Here is an 18,339-nt window from a genome sequence, read left to right on the forward strand (position 1 = left end):
GTACCCAGTCCGTAACTTATGTAGCTGCAGTGCTGAGGACTCCGCTACCGTTCCCCCCCCCCCTCCTTTGTCTGGTCACATGTGTAGCCTTCAATGTTGTACACAGAACTGTTTAAACTATTGCATTCCACGTATCCGTGGAAGCATTTCATGTTCTTTTTATTTTCAGTAGGAGAGTTGGTTGGATTTTTACACAAAATCATAAACCGACATGTTCGTACCTGCCATTGTTGTCAGTATTGCAAACATAAAACACGACACAAACAGGCATCCTGCTTGTGTAACTGCACTATATCTGTTACAACAGAGAGAGAGAGACAGACAGACAGAGAGTTAAAAGTCGTAGCTGTTTTTTGGAACGTCGGTTCAAATCCCTGCAGGGTTTTTATTTTCATCTGTTCAGAAGCATGAGGCAGAGACACAGGTTACATCACCATGGATCAGAAGAGGGTAATGAGAGGAACATGAAGGGGGGAGGGGGGGGGGGGGGGGGGGGGGGGCAGCTACGTTAGAATAATGAATGTGTGTAAAATAACACATGGGCAGAACGTGACCCGGATCCTTAGCTTTAAGTAAGAGGTTTCCGGGAGGGGCGGGGCTTGTATCCGTAGCCGCGGTAACAGCTCGACTTGCCGGGAATTATTTTATTTGACATAATGACTCTCCTCTCTCTCTCTCTCCAGTCTGTAGGGCTGACCTTGCGGAGTCTGATCCACAGCGTGGATGATATTCTACCTACCCTGCATGGATCCATCAGGACGGAGGTACAGTAACAATCATCTCTCACACCTTCTCTCCGATATTTTATTTTTTAGATTTTACCTTTTTATTTAACTAGGAAAGTCAGTTAAGAACAAATTCTTATTTTCAATGACGGCCTACCGGGGAACAGTGGGTTAAACTGCCTTGTCGGCTCGGGGATTTGATTTTGCAACCTTTCGGTTACTAGCCCAACGCTCTAACCACTAGGCTACCTGCCTCTAACCACTAGGCTACCTGCCTCTAACCACTAGGCTACCTGCCTCTAACCACTAGGCTACCTGCCTCTAACCACTAGGCTACCTGCCTCTAACCACTAGGCTACCTGCCGATATCCCCTGCCCTCAAAGGCACATCTTCAGTCTCTCAATCCCTCTATTCTGTTGTTCTACTGAGATGTTCACTTTAGGAACCATGACAAAGGAGTTGGCTAAAAGAGAAAGACTACCATTCCCTTAACACTCTCTCCTCCCCCCTGGTCAGATCGAGGGCACCCAGAAGCTGTTGAACAATGACATGTCAGAGTTGACTAACTATTCCCTGTCTCCTCATCCCCACTCGCTCTCTCCCTCCTCTCCTCCCTCTCTCCCTCCTCTCCTCCCTCTCTCCCTCCTCTCCTCCCTCTCTCCCTCCTCCCTCCTCTCTCCCTCCTCTCCTCCCCCCTGGTCAGATCGAGGGCACCCAGAAGCTGTTGAACAATGACATGTCAGAGTTGACTAACTATTCCCTGTCTCCTCATCCCCACTCCCTCTCTCCCTCCTCTCCTCCCTCCTCTCCTCCCTCCTCTCCTCCCTCCTCTCCTCCTCTCCTCCTCTCCTCTCCTCCTCTCCTCCTCTCCTCCCTCTCTCCTCCCTCTCCTCCCTCCTCTCTCCTCCTCTCCTCTCTCCTCTCCTCCCTCCTCTCCTCTCCTCCCTCCTCCCTCTCTCCCTCCTCTCCCTCCTCTCCTCCTCTCTCCCTTATCTCTCTCCCTCCTCTCCTCCTCTCCCTCCTCTCTCCCCCCTCTCCTCCCTCTCTCCCTCCTCTCCCTCCTCTCCTCCCTCCCTCCTCTCTCTCTCCTCTCCTCCCCCCTGGTCAGATCGAGGGCACCCAGAAGCTGTTGAACAATGACATGTCAGAGTTGACTAACTATTCCCTGTCTCCTCATCCCCACTCCCTCTCTCCCTCCTCTCCTCCCTCTCTCCCTCCTCTCCTCCCTCTCTCCCTCCTCTCCTCCCTCTCCTCCCTCTCTCCCTCCTCTCCTCTCTCCCTCCTCTCCTCCCTCCTCTCCTCCCTCCCTCCTCTCCCTCCTCTCCTCTCCTCCCTCCCTCCTCTCTCCCTCCTCTCCTCCCCCCTGGTCAGATCGAGGGCACCCAGAAGCTGTTGAACAATGACATGTCAGAGTTGATCAGTAAGATGCGTCTGGCCCAGCAGAATGCCGTCACCTCTCTGAAGGAAGAGTGTAAGAAACAGATGCTGACTGCAGCACACAACCTGGCCATGGATGGGAAGAACCTTCTGGATGCTGTGGACCAGGCCAGGGTCAGGGCCAACCTGGCCAAGCCCAAACCGGAGACTCCATAGTGGGGTAAATACCCACAGGACATCCCCTCTGGATGGATGGATGATTTCCAAGTGTGTTTTTTTTTTTTCTTCTTCATTGGAGGACAGGTCAGAACCAAACATGTTGCGACTGATTGGATGGACATCAGTGACTTGCAGAGGTACAATAGTCGAGATAAGTGCCATCAATATGACTGGCATCAGTGTGACTAAAAATGAACTGTCAGGATTCAAATGGACAGAAAAGAGGACTTCCTTGTGTGATATCTGTTTATCATCTCAGTGCTTTAAATTAAAGACGTGCTCTGGAACTTTGGTGACTACTAAGTATTTTTTAAATCTCCCTCTTTGGGCTGGATGTGTCCCATGTGTAGTTCATACATAATCTATGAATTACTGTTTTACGTCAATTAGCTACGAAATCCCTAAAGCGCTACTTCAGAACTACTGGGTAAAACGTATAGGAACGTATCGGAGAATCTCTTTAAGAAATTCATTTTTTAAATAGTCACATTCTCTCTGTCTGCTTAGGGATAACGGAGAATTTACTTCCCAGTTGATCTTCCTGTGGTTAATCCTAGTAATGCTGGCCAGATCAATTGTATTGTTTTAGTGTGACATTTTTTTTTTTTTTTAAAGCATGTTTGTTATTTTATGGAATATGTAAAGCTGTTTCTAGACGTTTGACTTGATAGATATACTACTACTACTTCTCATTACCTTTCTTTTAAATCACAATTTTTATAACCGGTTTTATTGTAGATTAATTTCAACTGTGATAGTGTTGTACTTTGGAAAGGAAGGTATATGCTTTCTGTGCAATTATACAGGAAGTTATGAAAGTTCTGATTATTCCTATTCATTCCCAAAACAGCCGTTTCTATTTATACTTTACTACACAGCAACACATTGTTAATAAAATATGCTTTATAATGTTATGGCAGGAGCAGAGTGAGTGAGTGAGTGAGTGAGTGAGTGAGTGAGTGAGTGAGTGAGTGAGTGAGTGAGTGAGTGAGTGAGTGAGTGAGTGAGTGAGTGAGTGAGTGAGTGAGTGGTTGAGTTGAGTTGAGTTGAGTTGAGTTGAGTTGAGTTGAGTTGAGTTGAGTTGAGCTGAGCTGAGCTGAGCTGAGCTGTAGTACAAACTGATTCAGAGTTCATACTAAGAAGTTAGTCTTCTTTCTGCCCCTTACTTCCTCCAAAACAGCCAAGTAATCATATTGGATAGAATTTACCCACACGTCATTGCTTCTCCAATATGAAGCAGTACATTTAGGGGATTCTACTAATGCCCCAGGCCTGCCCGGTTGAACTGGGTTAGCGTTGATGGAACCATTTGGAACCGGGCTGTCTCCCGGGCTCAACACAAAAGTGCCGTGGGTTAAGCACGTTGTTGTAGGATTCTGTGTTTTCACATGCAAAAAGGTATTTATTTGAATAAACAAAGGCTTTATATCAGCCTTCCCAATGAAAACTAGTTTGAAAATTCAAAACATATATTTTATGGAAAAGATGTTTCCTGGACGATGGACCATGCTGCCTTGTTGACAACCTGACGGAGCGGCGCAGATTACTGTAGGAGGTACGCTCCTCTCTCACCACTTTTGCCCCGTTCACGTCACGTCACGTCATAGTCCGGTGGACTTAATGGAACTCCCTTATTGGTAGTCATCCTACTAACTTAGTGACAGTCCTTCATCTGTCTCGACTCCTACCACCGGCCTGTCATTGTAGTGCCAGTCCCATGGTGCCCGCTCCGGGGCGGGTATCACAGACACCCCAGTCCCATGGTGCCGGCTCCGGGGCGGGTATCACAGACACCCCAGTCCCATGGTGCCCGCTCCGGGGCGGGTATCACAGACACCCCAGTCCCATGGTGCCCACTCCGGGGCGGGTATCACAGACACCCCAGTCCCATGGTGCCCGCTCCGGGGCGGGTATCACAGACACCCCAGTCCCATGGTGCCCACTCCGGGGCGGGTATCACAGACACCCCAAGGTCCTAGATCATGCCGGCCAACCAGGGAGGAAGGAAGAGACCGATGGTACCCAGGAGACACACGATGATAAACATCCACAGGAAGATACGGTCGATCACCATGGCAACGTACTTCCAGTCTTCCTTCACCTGGACGGAGAGACATGAATGAATGGTAACCACTTTTCTTTTCTTTAAAAAAATACAACTTTTTTTTTGACTTTTTAGTCAACTAAAGAAGGTGAAACAACCTGACCGAACATACGGAAATAGCAGCAATCTGCAATATGATTGTTACTCGTGCTGATAGTTTAGTTGTCATAATCACTCACACTAAAGTCAGCGTCCTCTGCCCTCAGGTGGTCTGCGATGTAGTGCAGCCCCTCCAGAGCCCGTATAACGCTGGGAGACAGAGGGAACTCTATCCCTCTAGACTCTGACACCAAGTTATCTATCTTGTCCGGTCGCTGGGTGGGGTTTACCCTTCTGTTCACCCCTCTTCCTCCTCCTCCTCCCCTGTCCAGGCGGTTCTGGGGCTGTCCTGCCCCTGGGGGTGGGTGGTTCTGCTGGGGTGGAGGAGTGGAGCCCGGGGGTCTGGGTGACGGAGGGCGGAAGGAGAAGTACGAGGTCAAAGTCCCCAGCTCCAGGTCCTCATAACAGGGCGTCCGTCTCTGGAGATCCTCCGTGGTCTCACCTCCTCCGTCCCGAAGCCAGCTGGCTGAGGTGCTGAGGCAGGGAGGACGGACTAGGCCTGAATTAAGGAATTAAGGAATTCATTAATGATTGGATGTGATACATTTAAACTACATATAAAGTTGCCTCAGTCATGGGAGTACAACAAAACATATATTGAGGGCCAGTTTCCCGGACACATGTTTATCAATGTGTGCCTAGTTTAGGACTAAGAAGCACTTTCAGTAGAAAATCACCATTAAGAATGGTTAATAGTTCTGGAACCAGGCTTTACCTGTGTCTGGGAAACCGGCTCTAAAAATAACAGTCTACTAACGTATTATTCATGGTCCTGTTATTACCACCTGGTAGTCTAGTGGTGGTGGTCCGTCCCTGGTGCCGTGCCACCGCTGCCCCCTGTTGGAGCAACAACAACCTGCGTCTCCTTCCATCTGGTGCAGGCCGCCTCATGAACAGCCACCTGGGGATCAGGTCCAGGAAGACAGAGTGGACCCAGCGAGGCATCTTATGGGTCCCCGGGGAGCGGTGGTGGACGTTGAGGACAAACACGGTGATGACGATGGAGAGAGTGACGAAGATCATGGTGAAGAGGAGGTACTCTCCAATCAGAGGGATGACCAGGGAGGTGGAAGGGATGATCTCTGTGATGAGGAGCAGGAAGACGGTGAGGGAGAGGAGGACGGAGATACACAGAGTGATCTTCTCCCCACAGTCTGGAACAAGAAGGAGGTAGAGGGGGAGGAGGAGGAAGGAGAGGAGAAGAATGAGGAGGAAGAGGGCGAGGAGGAGGAGGAGGAGGAGGTTGAATAGGAGGGGGGAGGAGGAGGATGAGGAAGGAGAGGAGAAGAATGAGGAGGAAGAGGGCGAGGGGGAAGAGGAGGAGGAGGTTGAATAGGAGGGGGGGAGGAGGAGGATGAGGAAGGAGAGGAAAAGAATGAGGAGGAAGAGGGCGAGGGGGAAGAGGAGGAGGAGGTTGAATAGGAGGGGGGGAGGAGGAGGATGAGGAAGGAGAGGAGAAGAATGAGGAGGAAGAGGGCGAGGGGGAAGAGGAGGAGGAGGTTGAATAGGAGGGGGGAGGAGGAGGATGAGGAAGGAGAGGAGGGGGAAGATGGGGAGGAGGATGAGGAAGAAGAGAAGAAGAAAGAAGAGGGAGAAGACGGGGAGGAGGGAGAGGTGGAAGAGGAGGGGGGATGGAAAAAAATACTTTTTGGTCCATCTTGCAGAGAACGGAAATGTATTTTTACACACAACCCAACCCCCCAAAACACACACACACACACACACACACACACACACACACACACACACACACACACACACACACACACACACACACACACACACACACACACACACACACACACACACACACACACACACACACACACCCCAAGAGGTTGGAAGCAACGAGTCAGCCACAATGCAGCAGCCCTGGAACAGTTGGTAGGTGCCTTTCTCAAGGGCACAATAGCAGGAGAGGGTATTTAGGATGACACCTCGCTCTACACCAGATTTTCCCATCGGAGCTGGGGACGTTAGCTGGTAAGCAATGGGGACAGTAGCTAAAATGTCAGAAATTCTATTTACACACCAGTGTTCAACCAAAACTAAACTGTTTCCAGAAGCTAATTGAGTAGCTGGTCAGTAGCTGGTTCTGGGTATTGAGGAATAGGTCACCATGGGCCCACAGAAACAACACGTACAAACTCACAAACACACATTCACACACATATGTCAGCAACACTGGTCCTTCAGCTCAGACCACTTCTGTTTTTCTGGGGCTGGTTGTAAGTTGTCTTTCAGTTTCACCACAGAATCTCAATGAAAGGAACAGAGTCATTTCCCACGTATTTCTTTTTGTAACTAAACAACATACAGTTTTGTTACCATGGCAAACATAGTCTACACTAGGGCTGTTGTGGTAACCGTATTACCGCCACACCGACAGGCACGAGTCATGAAGTCACGGTAATAGTCACGGTAATTAGGCTTCTCCTGATAGCCTACAAAACTTGCTAACTGCCTGGTACTCACACTCTATTGTCCCTCTAATCACTCTGACATCAATACAAATGTAATCGAAAATCTAATCAAACATTTCATGCGAGCTCATGTTGCGCAACATTTCTATAGGCTATGCAATTGCGCGAGTGATGGCCTCTATTAAAAAGAGGAGGATCCCATCAGCTTTCTTTTTAACCCCCTTTTTCTCATTTTATATTTTTTAACATATGCCCTTTTTCTTTTTGCATGCAGTATAGATAAAGGCATTTACTAAGCCATATTTGGTTGATGAAAGACACGTTTGGCTTTTAATTTGTGAATGAAGTCAGCATAGAGAAATTCCTTTGTTTTAGTTTTTTTTATATATTTTTACTTAAGCAGATTTAAAATAAGCTTAATGCTTTTTCAATATTTGTTTCTGAATTACTGTAACTGTTACATATTGCCCATGTATTAGTTTATGTTAGTATGTCAAGAATCTTAGTTGTAACAACCTGTAATGTTCCAAAACCTCCACTAGATGGGGATGTTGGCTACATTCTGAATTGTTCATGTAACAGTATTTCTTCCGTCTCTCTCTTTGCCCCAACCTGGGCTCGAACCAGGGACCCTCTGAACACATCGACAACAGTCACCCATGAAGCATCGTTACCTATCGGTCCACAAATGCCATGCATCTTGCAGAGCAAGTGAAATAACGACTACTTCAAAAGGTCTGAGCGAGTGAAGTCACTGACTGAAATGCGACTAGAGTCACCATTAACAAGCTACCTGAGGGGAGATAGAAGACTAGGAATCTACCTGAGAGGAGATAGAAGACTAGGAATCTACCTGAGGGGAGATAGAAGACTAGGAATCTACCTGAGGTGAGATAGAATGCTAGGAATCTACCTGAGGGGAGATAGAAGACTAGGAATCTACCTGAGGGGAGATAGAAGACTAGGAATCTACCTGATGGGAGATAGAATGCTAGGAATCTACCTGAGGGGAGATAGAAGACTAGGAATCTACCTGAGGGGAGATAGAATGCTAGGAATCTACCTGAGGGGAGATAGAATGCTAGGAATCTACCTGAGGGGAGATAGAAGACTAGGAATCTACCTGAGGGGAGATAGAATGCTAGGAATCTACCTGAGGGGAGATAGAAGACTAGGAATCTACCTGAGGTGAGATAGAATGCTAGGAATCTACCTGAGGGGAGATAGAAGACTAGGAATCTACCTGAGGGGAGATAGAATGCTAGGAATGTACCTGATGGGAGATAGAATGCTAGGAATCTACCTGAGGGGAGATAGAAGACTAGGAATCTACCTGAGGGGAGATAGAATGCTAGGAATCTACCTGAGTGGAGATGGGGGACATAGAAGACTAGGAATCTACCTGAGGGGACATATAAGACTAGGAATCTACCTGAGGGGAGATAGAAGACTAGGAATCTACCTGAGGGGAGATAGAAGACTAGGGATCTACCTGAGGGGAGATATAAGACTAGGAATCTACCTGAGGGGAGATAGAAGACTAGGAATCTACCTGAGGGGAGATAGAAGACTAGGAATCTACCTGAGGGGAGATAGAAGGCTAGGAATCTACCTGAGGGGAGATAGAAGACTAGGAATCTACCTGAGGGGAGATAGAAGGCTAGGAATCTACCTGAGGGGAGATAGAAGACTAGGAATCTACCTGAGGGGAGATAGAAGACTAGGAATCTACCTGAGGGGAGATAGAAGACTAGGAATCTACCTGAGGGGAGATAGAAGACTAGGAATCTACCTGAGGGGAGATAGAAGACTAGGAATCTACCTGAGGGGAGATAGAAGACTAGGAATCTACCTGAGGGGAGATAGAAGACTAGGAATCTACCTGAGGGGAGATAGAAGACTAGGAATCTACCTGAGGGGAGATAGAAGACTAGGAATCTACCTGAGGGGAGATAGAAGACTAGGAATCTACCTGAGGGGAGATAGAATGCTAGGAATCTACCTGAGGGGAGATAGAATGCTAGGAATCTACCTGAGGGGAGATAGAAGACTAGGAATCTACCTGAGGGGAGATAGAAGACTAGGAATCTACCTGAGGGGAGATAGAAGACTAGGAATCTACCTGATGGGAGATAGAATGCTAGGAATCTACCTGATGGGAGATAGAATGCTAGGAATCTACCTGAGGGGAGATAGAAGACTAGGAATCTACCTGAGGGGAGATAGAAGACTAGGAATCTACCTGAGGGGAGATAGAAGACTAGGAATCTACCTGAGGGGAGATAGAAGACTAGGAATCTACCCGAGGGGAGATAGAAGGCTAGGAATCTACCTGAGGGGAGATAGAAGACCAGGAATCTACCTGAGGGGAGATAGAAGACCAGGACGGTGAGGCAGGAGATGAGCAGACAGGGGATGATCAGGTTGATGGTGTAGAAGAGAGGCAGCCGTCTGATGATGAAGAAGTAGGTGATATCAGGGTAGATCTCATGACAGCAGTCATACTTCTTGGTGTTGTATGTTCCCACTGCGTTGATGATGGCCCACTCTCCACTCTCCCAGTAGTTGTTCAGGTCCACAGTGTTCTAGGGGATAGAGATCAACCGTCCAACTCTATAAAGGCTTCACATGGCATACATAAAAGCTTCATAAGCACTGTGTAGATATAGTTGTTCAGGTCTACTGTAGTCTAGGTGACAGAGATACACTTTATAGTCTCCCTTTAGAGGAAAATTGTCACACACTGCTGGCTCTGATTGGCTCTCAGTGTGGCTTGACATTGACAGCAATGGAGTTAGCAAGAACACAAACAGATCTGGGACCAGGCTTAGTGGGCTTGACAATGACAACAATGGAGTTAGCAAGAACACAAACAGATCTGGGACCAGGCTTAGTGGGCTTGACAATGACAACAATGGAGTTAGCAAGAACACAAACAGATCTGGGACCAGGCTTAGTGGGCTTGACAATGACAACAATGGAGTTAGCAAGAACACAAACAGATCTGGGACCAGGCTTAGTGGGCTTGACAATGACAACAATGGAGTTATCAAGAACACAAACAGATCTGGGACCAGACTTAGTGGGCTTGACATTGACAGCAATGGAGTTAGCAAGAACACAAACAGATCTGGGACCAGGCTTAGTGGGCTTGACAATGACAACAATGGAGTTAGCAAGAACACAAACAGATCTGGGACCAGGCTTAGTGGGCTTGACAATGACAACAATGGAGTTAGCAAGAACACAAACAGATCTGGGACCAGGCTAGTGCTAATGTATAAACACATAGAAACATAGACAATACGTTATGCATATCATACACATCATGTACAACACTTTTATAATATTACCTGCTTGAGTGATTGTTTGATTATTTGACTGACTGACTGGTTGACTGACTGACTGATTGACTGACTGACTGACTTAGACAAATATTAGCAAAATGCGCAAACTTCACTTTTATGCTGATGATGCTGTTGTTTATTGTTGTGCCTCGTCTCTCACAAAATCTTTCCAGAACTTGCAAACTGCTTTTTATACTGTTCAACATACCTTGTGTCAATTGAAGCTTATCCTCAATACTGACAAAACTAAACTAATTGTGTTTTCTAAAGCAAGAAATAGACCTCTGAACCTTTCACCTATTACTACCTGTCAGGGCAAGGAGATTGAGGTTGTAACCTCATATAAATATCTTGGAATTTTAATTGATGACGGCCTCTCTTTTAAATTGCATATTCAACAACTTACAAAATAATTGAAGCTGAAGTTGGGATTTTATTTTAGGAATAAGGCCTGTCTTTCTTTTGAAGCCAGAAGGAGTCTAGTAATCAGCTACATTTATGCCTTTACTAGACTATGGGGATATTTTATATATGAATGCTTCCGCTCAGTGTTTGAGATCAATTGACACCCTTTACCATGGCACTTTGAGATTTATTTTAAACTGCAAAACCCTTACGCACCACTTCACTTTACATACCAGGGTTGGCTGACCTCTAGTCACTCGTAGGCTCAGTCACTGGTATACTTTTATTTACTGAGCCATTTGGGGTTTACTACCTTTTTATTTGGGCATATGTATTGTTCATAAATGTGGTGGGTACTCTCTTCTTTCGCTGGACTTTATCCTGCTAACTGTTCCAAATGTCCGAACTGAATTTTGTAAAAAGGGATTTTATGTACTCTGCGCCATCGTCTTGGAACGCCTTACAAAATACTTTTAAACTGGAAGAGCTTGTTCCCGATTGGTGTTTTTAAATCACTGATGAAGGATTTTAAAACTGATTCCCTGACCTGTCATGTTTTTTAATTTTCTGTTTTATGATTTTGTTATACTCTTGTCAATTCTATGGTTTTTACTAGAGTACTTGTAGTTTTTCATGTTGTCTGTCTGTAATTTTTGGAATGACTTGGTTCCATTTTATCTTGGCCAGGGCGCTCTTGAAAAAAGAGATTTCAAATCTCAATTAGCGCTTCCTGGTTAAATAAAAGGTAAAAAAATGATATATAATAATAACAACATAATAACAACAATAATAACAAGTCCATACCTCGATGCGTTCCAGGTCAATCTTAGCCTTGTCGTAAGTCCAAGAACCGAACTTCATCTTACAGTTCTGCTGGTCGAAGGGGAAGAAAGTGACGTCTATAGAACAGGAGGACTTATAGATGGCTGGGGGAACCCAGCGCACCTTCCCATTGTGGAACAGGTGGGCCTTGGTCATGTGGGTTACGGCGAACTCACCGTCCGCACTGGAGGGAGGAGAGGAGAGCACAACACAACAGAACAGAAAATAGGTTACTGAAGTAATTGTACACATGAGGGTGCGTCGTACAGCACGGCTGTGCTGCGGTCGTAGGTACGAGTAGACAGCCGAATACCCGTATATCATTGGCATCGTTGCCAGGCAAACCCTCTGGTTGTTAGCTCGATTGGCATTTGTCAGTTCGTGCAGGTTGCTATGGGCATGCACAGCCCATAGCAGGAAGTAGTGGTGCTGCAGCACCACCTGGTGGTGAGATGGTGAAACTGAACGTTTTATTGATATAAAATGATCATGGTATTGGGGTAAGGGAGAGAAAAAACACATCTGTTTTGCAAGCGGTACGTTCACTATAGGCTCTTGTCTATTCAGATGTGACCGTTTGCCATTGGACACGCTATACTGTACGATAGAGAGTTTCGTTTTGAGTTGAGTCGGGTCGGGTCTCTCCCTCTCTGTCCCTCTCCCATTGGCGACATGTGAGTTTCCAGTTTTGGTGAAGCTAATTTTCACTATTAAAAAAATACACCTTTATAATAAAGTATACCATGCATCTGTCGTTGCATTTACAGACTCATGTAAGATATCTACAATTCCTAATGGATAGTCATAATGTAGGTTCATTATATACAACTCAATCACTGTTGGCAACAAAAAAAGACAGCAGTGTTCAATACATGGTTGAGCGCCTGGTGGTGTAGAGTAGGCCTTATGACATGGCTGAGCGCCTGGTGGTGTAGAGTAGGCCTTATGACATGGCTGAACGCCTGGTGGTGTAGTGTAGGCCTTATGACATGGCTGAGCGCCTGGTGGTGTAAAGTAGGCCTTATGACGCGGCCGAGAGCCTGGTGGTGTAGAGTAGGCCTTACGACATGGCTGAGTGCCTGGTGGTGTAGAGTAGGCCTTATGATATGGCTGAGAGCCTGGTGGTGTAGAGTAGGCCTTATGACATGGCTGAGTGCCTGGTGGTGTAGAGTAGACCTTATGACATGACTGAATGCCTGGTGGTGTAGAGTAGGCCTTATGACAAGCCTGAACGCCTGGTGCTGTAGAGTAGGCCTTATGACATAACTGAACGCCTGGTGGTGTAGAGTAGGCCTTATGCTATAGGCTATATCAGATATGTTTCTTCTCCTTTTGTTTGGTGTTTGTAAACACATTTCATGCAATTCTACTGCAATTTATATGACTGGAGACATTAGCAGAATATTTGTTTTATACAAACAAAAATTACAGGGGTAGTATAGGCTTATAGGCTACTGCTGACAACGATAAACAGGTCAATAAAGACGACCTTGTCTCCATCTAATCTAGGCCCATGAAAAGAGGAGACGCAAATTGTACAATAATGAAGTCCATCTAACCTGGAGGATGACATTATTGTCTAAAAACAAAATATCAAGTGGTACTGCTATGTTTTGGCTGACAGTTTACCAAATTTCACAAATTTCAAAATACCATCATGTGAAAAACATAGGCATACCGTTTGGGAAGCAAATGCCTGCTGCTGAAAAGAGAAGACTGATCTGTCTGTAGAAGTTAAAACATTTTTCATCAACAGCGTTTGAGCGATTCTGAGCGAACAGCACTGTTTTTCAAAGTAGCATATCTTGAGATATTGGCACGAGCGCATTGGCCATCCACCGGTGAGTAGCCTATGCTTCCATCTTTATCATTGGGTGAATCAGTGTCACTGGAAAGTGTATTTTGTAGCCTACTGTAGCCTATACTATATATACAGTACACTGAATATATTCTATATATTAGGGTTTCGGACAAGTGACTTGGAAGATTTTAATTGATCTGACATTCGTGAAATGTACCGGTCATCCATATTCATTGTAACCCATTATGGGGTCCACTAACGCAGCCGGCGCCATCAATAAACCAGGGATGTCGGCCAAATGAGCAACATTTACGTGTCCTTAAAAACAGCCTATAACAAATTACAAAACACTATTCCTTGTGTTTCGATGTGTAGCATCAACTTAAAAATTTTTTTTTTTTAAATCCATTACTAAAACAATAATTGTCCACCTAACGGTTCAGCTGTCAAGAGATTTGAGCACTAAATGTATCAGGGCATTGCATGCATAGACCTATAGACTTAGGAGTCCACTGGATGATATTTATATTAAATTAATCTAAAGGAAGAGAAGCTAAGGCCTAGTCCCAGAGAGAGAGAAAGATGAATATAAAGGAAGAGAAGCTAAGGCCTAGCTCCAGAGAGAGATTCATATATAGGAAGAGAAGCTAAGGCCTAGCTCCAGAGAGAGATAGAGATTCATATATAGGAAGAGAAGCTAAGGCCTAGCTCCAGAGAGAGATTCATATATAGGAAGAGAAGCTAAGGCCTAGCTCCAGAGAGAGATAAAGACTAATATAAAGGAAGAGAAGCTAAGGCCTAGCTCCAGAGAGAGATTCATATATAGGAAGAGAAGCTAAGGCCTAGCTCCAGAGAGAGATAGAGATTCATATATAGGAAGAGAAGCTAAGGCCTAGCTCCAGAGAGAGATAAAGACTAATATAAAGGAAGAGAAGCTAAGGCCTAGCTCGAGAGAGAGATTAATATATAGGAAGAGAAGCTAAGGCCTAGCTCCAGAGAGAGATTCATATATAGGAAGAGAAGCTAAGGCCTAGCTCCAGAGAGAGATTCATATATAGGAGGAGAAGCTAAGGCCTAGCTCCAGAGAGAGATAGAGACTAATATAAAGGAAGAGAAGCTAAGGCCTAGCTCCAGAGAGAGATAAAGACTAATATATAGGAAGAGAAGCTAAGGCCTAGCTCCAGAGAGATAGAGATTCATATATAGGAAGAGAAGCTAAGGCCTAGCTCCAGAGAGAGATTCATATATAGGAGGAGAAGCTAAGGCCTAGCTCCAGAGAGAGATAGAGACTAATATAAAGGAAGAGAAGCTAAGGCCTAGCTCCAGAGAGAGATAGAGACTAATATATAGGAAGAGAAGCTAAGGCCTAGCTCCAGAGAGAGATAGAGACTAATATATAGGAAGAGAAGCTAAGGCCTAGCTCCAAAGAGAGATACAGACTAATATATAGGAAGATAAGCTAAGGCCTAGCTCCAGAGAGAGATAGAGACTAATATATAGGAAGAAAAGCTAGGCCTAGCTCCAGAGAGAGATAAAGACTAATATATAGGAAGAGAAGCTAAGGCCTAGCTCCAGTGAGAGAGATAGAGAATGATTCATATATAGGAAGAGAAGCTAAGGCTGAGCTCCAGAGAGAGATAGAGATTCACATATGTGGTTAATATCCAAGAGAGGAACTTCCTCATCAAGTCTTCATCCCAAACTGCCTTATTCAGTTGTGGTAAACTGTTGGTTGTTGAGTTGAGCACACAGAGATGAACACAGAGACAGGGAGGTTCTAGTCAGAAAACACGACTTTACTAGGCAACAAAAAAATAAACAAAATAAGTATGGGTTGGCTCGGTCCTTCTCATATTCGGCTCTGTGCCTTCGGGAGCTTCGTTCCCCTCTGTAAAATCACTCTTGGCCTCTTTCTTTTTCTCCCCCGCAGTGTGCCGTGGTGTGCCGCGGTGTGCCGCGGTGTGCCACGGTGTCCCACGGTGCTCCATTTATGTGGGTTGCACGGCTGGTTGGCACTCTCCCCTAATTACCCCTAATTGGCGCCATCAGTGTCAGGGTGCCCAGCCCGGGAACTCTCAGCAGAGTGAGACAACGTCGTGGCACGTACCTCCCCTTTAGTCACCAACCACCAGGGTAGACCTCCCGGGATACCACCCTGACCGGGAGGGAAGCGTACTCAGGGCTAGGTTTGCATCCCTCCTGGAGAGGGCATCAGGAACCAGCGGGTGATGTGGTCGTTTGTGTCCGTACCTCTTGCCATCCACACAAGGGGGTCATGGTCGGTGAACAGGGTGAACTTCCTCCCGAGGAGGTAATACTTGAGGGTGTGCAGTGCTCACTTCACGGCGAGGAACTCCTTCTTGACAATCAAGTATTTGTTCTACCTTGGGAGGAGCTTCCTGCTAACATACATGATTGGGTGTTCCTCACCTTCCTGCTTTGGGACAAGACGGCCCCACCTCTGTGTCAGACGCATCTGTCTGGACCAGGAGGTGATTTGAGAAGTCCGGGGTGATGAGTACCAGATGTGAACATAGCGCGTCGATCAGGGCCTGTAACGCCAGCACTGTGTCCTCCGTCCATCGTACCGTGTGGGTTAGGCGTGCCTTTGTCAAGTCTGTGAGGGGAGAAACTATTGCGGCAAAGTTAGGTACAAATCGACTGTGGTAGCCTGATAACCCCAGGAACGACTTCACCTGCCTCTTGGTTTGGGGGACCAGCCATTCCCTGATGACGGCAATTATTTCTTCTTCTTGGGGCTTCACGTTTCCCGATTCTATAGCCCAGGTACTCTACCTCGGCGTAGCCCAGCTTGCACTTGTGGGGTTTCGAGGTCAGCCCCGCATCGCTTGGTGCTTCCACCACCGCCTGTAGCCTACAGAGATGCACGATTATATCATCCAAATATGCAACAGCGTACTCACGGTGCGGGTGCAGGACACTATTCATGAGTTGCTGGAAGATCAATGGGGCCCCGTGGAGCCCGAGAGGAAGAATGCGGTAGTAGTATAGCCCCCCATCCCCCCGGGGTGGAGAAGGCCATCTTCTCCCGGGAGGCCGCTGCCAGCGGCACCTGCCAGTACCCCTTCGTCAGGTCCAGGATGCTGACCTATCTCGCCTTCCCCAATCGGTCGATCAGTTCATCCACCTGGGGCTTGGGGTAGGCATTGAATTTACTGACCTCGTTCAGCCCCCGGAAGTCATTGCAGAAGTGGACAGTTCCGTCCGGTTTCGGTACTAGCACTATAGGGCTATACCACTCACTGTGGGACTCCTCTAGTACCCCAATCTCTAGTATTGTCATCATTTACCGCTGGGCCGCCGACCTCCGGGCTTCTGGTATCCGGTATGGCCGTTTATGCACTTTTTTCCCCAGACGTGTTTGGATATGTTGTTCCACGAGATCCGTGCGCCCCGGCGAACACGGCCGTATTCCGCTGGACCAACTCTGGGAGTGCTTGTCGTTGGGTCCGGATGAGATCTTCCCCCATGAAAACTTTGATGGGTGGCGGGTTCTACTATGGCCGGGTTCATGTTGCGCACAGCGCCTCTTGTGCATGCCATCTCTTCAGTAGGTTCACATGGTAAAGCTGGAGGGGTTGGCAGACCTTGTAATTGACGTCGCCTACCCCCTTGACGATGTCATAGGGCTCATGTCACGTAGCCAGGAATTTGTTCTCTGTTTTGGGGATCAGATCCAAGACCTTCTCACCTGGGTGGAACTCTCGTGGTTGGGTCCCCCGGTTGTATACTCGCTCCTGGGCACGCTGCGCCCGGGCCATGTGCTCCCTCACCACTGGCCAAATCGCCTTAACCTCTCCCTCATCTCCTCCACGTGTTCCACCATAATGCGAAAGGGGGTCGGTTGGTCCTCCCAGACCTCCTTGGCTAGGTCCAGCAGTCCGGGGGACCGACGGCCATACAGGAGCTCAAAGGGGGGGAACCCAGTGGACGCTTGGGGTACCTCGTGCACCGGGAACATCAAGTGGGGCAGCAGCTGGTCCCAGTTCCTCCCATCTCACTTGATGACCTTCTTCAGCATCTGCTTTAGGGTCTGATTGAAGCGTTCAACTAGTCCTTTTGTGGATGGTACACGCTGATCCTCAGCTGTTTGATTCGAGAAAGATTGCAGACATATTTCATTTCATATTTCAGACATGTTTGAGGTGGCCTGGTCCGTCAGGATTTCCCGTGGGATACCCACCCGGCTTAATAAATGGAAGCGCTGCTACACGATACCTTTCGCTGCGGCCGTGTGGTGTAATCCACGATTACCAGGATGTATTTGTGTCCCCTCGCTGTCTTCACCAATGGACCCACCAGATCCATCGCCACCTGCTCAAACGGCCCATCTAGGGTCTCCACGTCCATAAAGGGGTGCCTGAGGTCCTCCTCTGACGATGGCTCATTTCCCAGAACGGGTCATCTTCCTCCTCCTGGTCCGACTCGGGCAAAGTGGACATGATACAACAGCATAGTAATCAGCAACCAATTGATTAAAAAAATACTACTGTCCTGTATAGCCTACCAGAACCAGCATGACATTAGCCATCCTCGAGCTCTCTCCCAGCTTGGAAAGAAAATTGTTGTGCGTAAAACCAGTCTAATAATGCCAAATTATACAGTCAGTCCACCCTCAAAACACTAGCTTAGTAGGGATTGTTTCATTATGCAGTGAAGCCTACTATCTATAGCTATATATATAGTATCTGGCTGATATTTAGCTGCTATTTATGAACATTACACATCAAATAGCCTAACAATGAAATAAAAAGTAGTCAGCTTGAGGATACATTTAACCACTATTTATTGTTCAACTCAGCAGGTTTTCTGGCTAATAGCATACACAAATGGCCTGTAATCAAAAGGTAAATTAAATCCAACTTGAGAGACTCCCCTGGTTTTCTGAAGTCCTTCTGAGACATTGTGCATAAGGCTATGTCCATTGCGCTGCACACAATTTAAACTTAGTCTTGAGTGATGCATGTAAAAGATATACCAGAGATAAGGGACTGT

At 46.8% G+C, this 18,339-nt stretch overlaps 2 protein-coding genes across 3 annotated transcripts in view; one reads left to right on the forward strand and one right to left on the reverse strand.

Moving 5' to 3' along the window:
* Window positions 1-3,236, forward strand: part of LOC129825574 (protein-tyrosine kinase 2-beta-like) — a 55,979-nt gene extending 52,743 nt beyond the window's left edge. Inside the window, exons 28-29 of the mRNA XM_055885769.1 lie at window positions 684-764; window positions 2,098-3,236. Of these exons, the coding sequence (XP_055741744.1) occupies window positions 684-764; window positions 2,098-2,319 (303 nt within the window). The 3' untranslated portion in view covers window positions 2,320-3,236. The remainder of the gene's footprint in view (window positions 1-683; window positions 765-2,097) is intronic.
* Window positions 3,237-3,275: 39 nt separating this feature from the next.
* The window catches only part of LOC129825575 (neuronal acetylcholine receptor subunit alpha-2-like), a 31,306-nt gene continuing 16,242 nt past the window's right edge, over window positions 3,276-18,339 (reverse strand). For both annotated transcript variants that reach the window (XM_055885770.1, XM_055885771.1), the window contains exons 5-9: window positions 11,505-11,706; window positions 9,311-9,533; window positions 5,311-5,679; window positions 4,606-5,024; window positions 3,276-4,423 (exon numbers count right to left, since the gene is read on the reverse strand). In XM_055885770.1, the coding sequence (XP_055741745.1) occupies window positions 4,298-4,423; window positions 4,606-5,024; window positions 5,311-5,679; window positions 9,311-9,533; window positions 11,505-11,706 (1,339 nt within the window). In that variant the 3' untranslated portion in view covers window positions 3,276-4,297. The remainder of the gene's footprint in view (window positions 4,424-4,605; window positions 5,025-5,310; window positions 5,680-9,310; window positions 9,534-11,504; window positions 11,707-18,339) is intronic.

This window comes from Salvelinus fontinalis, chromosome 27, assembly GCF_029448725.1.
Source record: "Salvelinus fontinalis isolate EN_2023a chromosome 27, ASM2944872v1, whole genome shotgun sequence".
NCBI lineage: Eukaryota > Metazoa > Chordata > Actinopteri > Salmoniformes > Salmonidae > Salvelinus > Salvelinus fontinalis.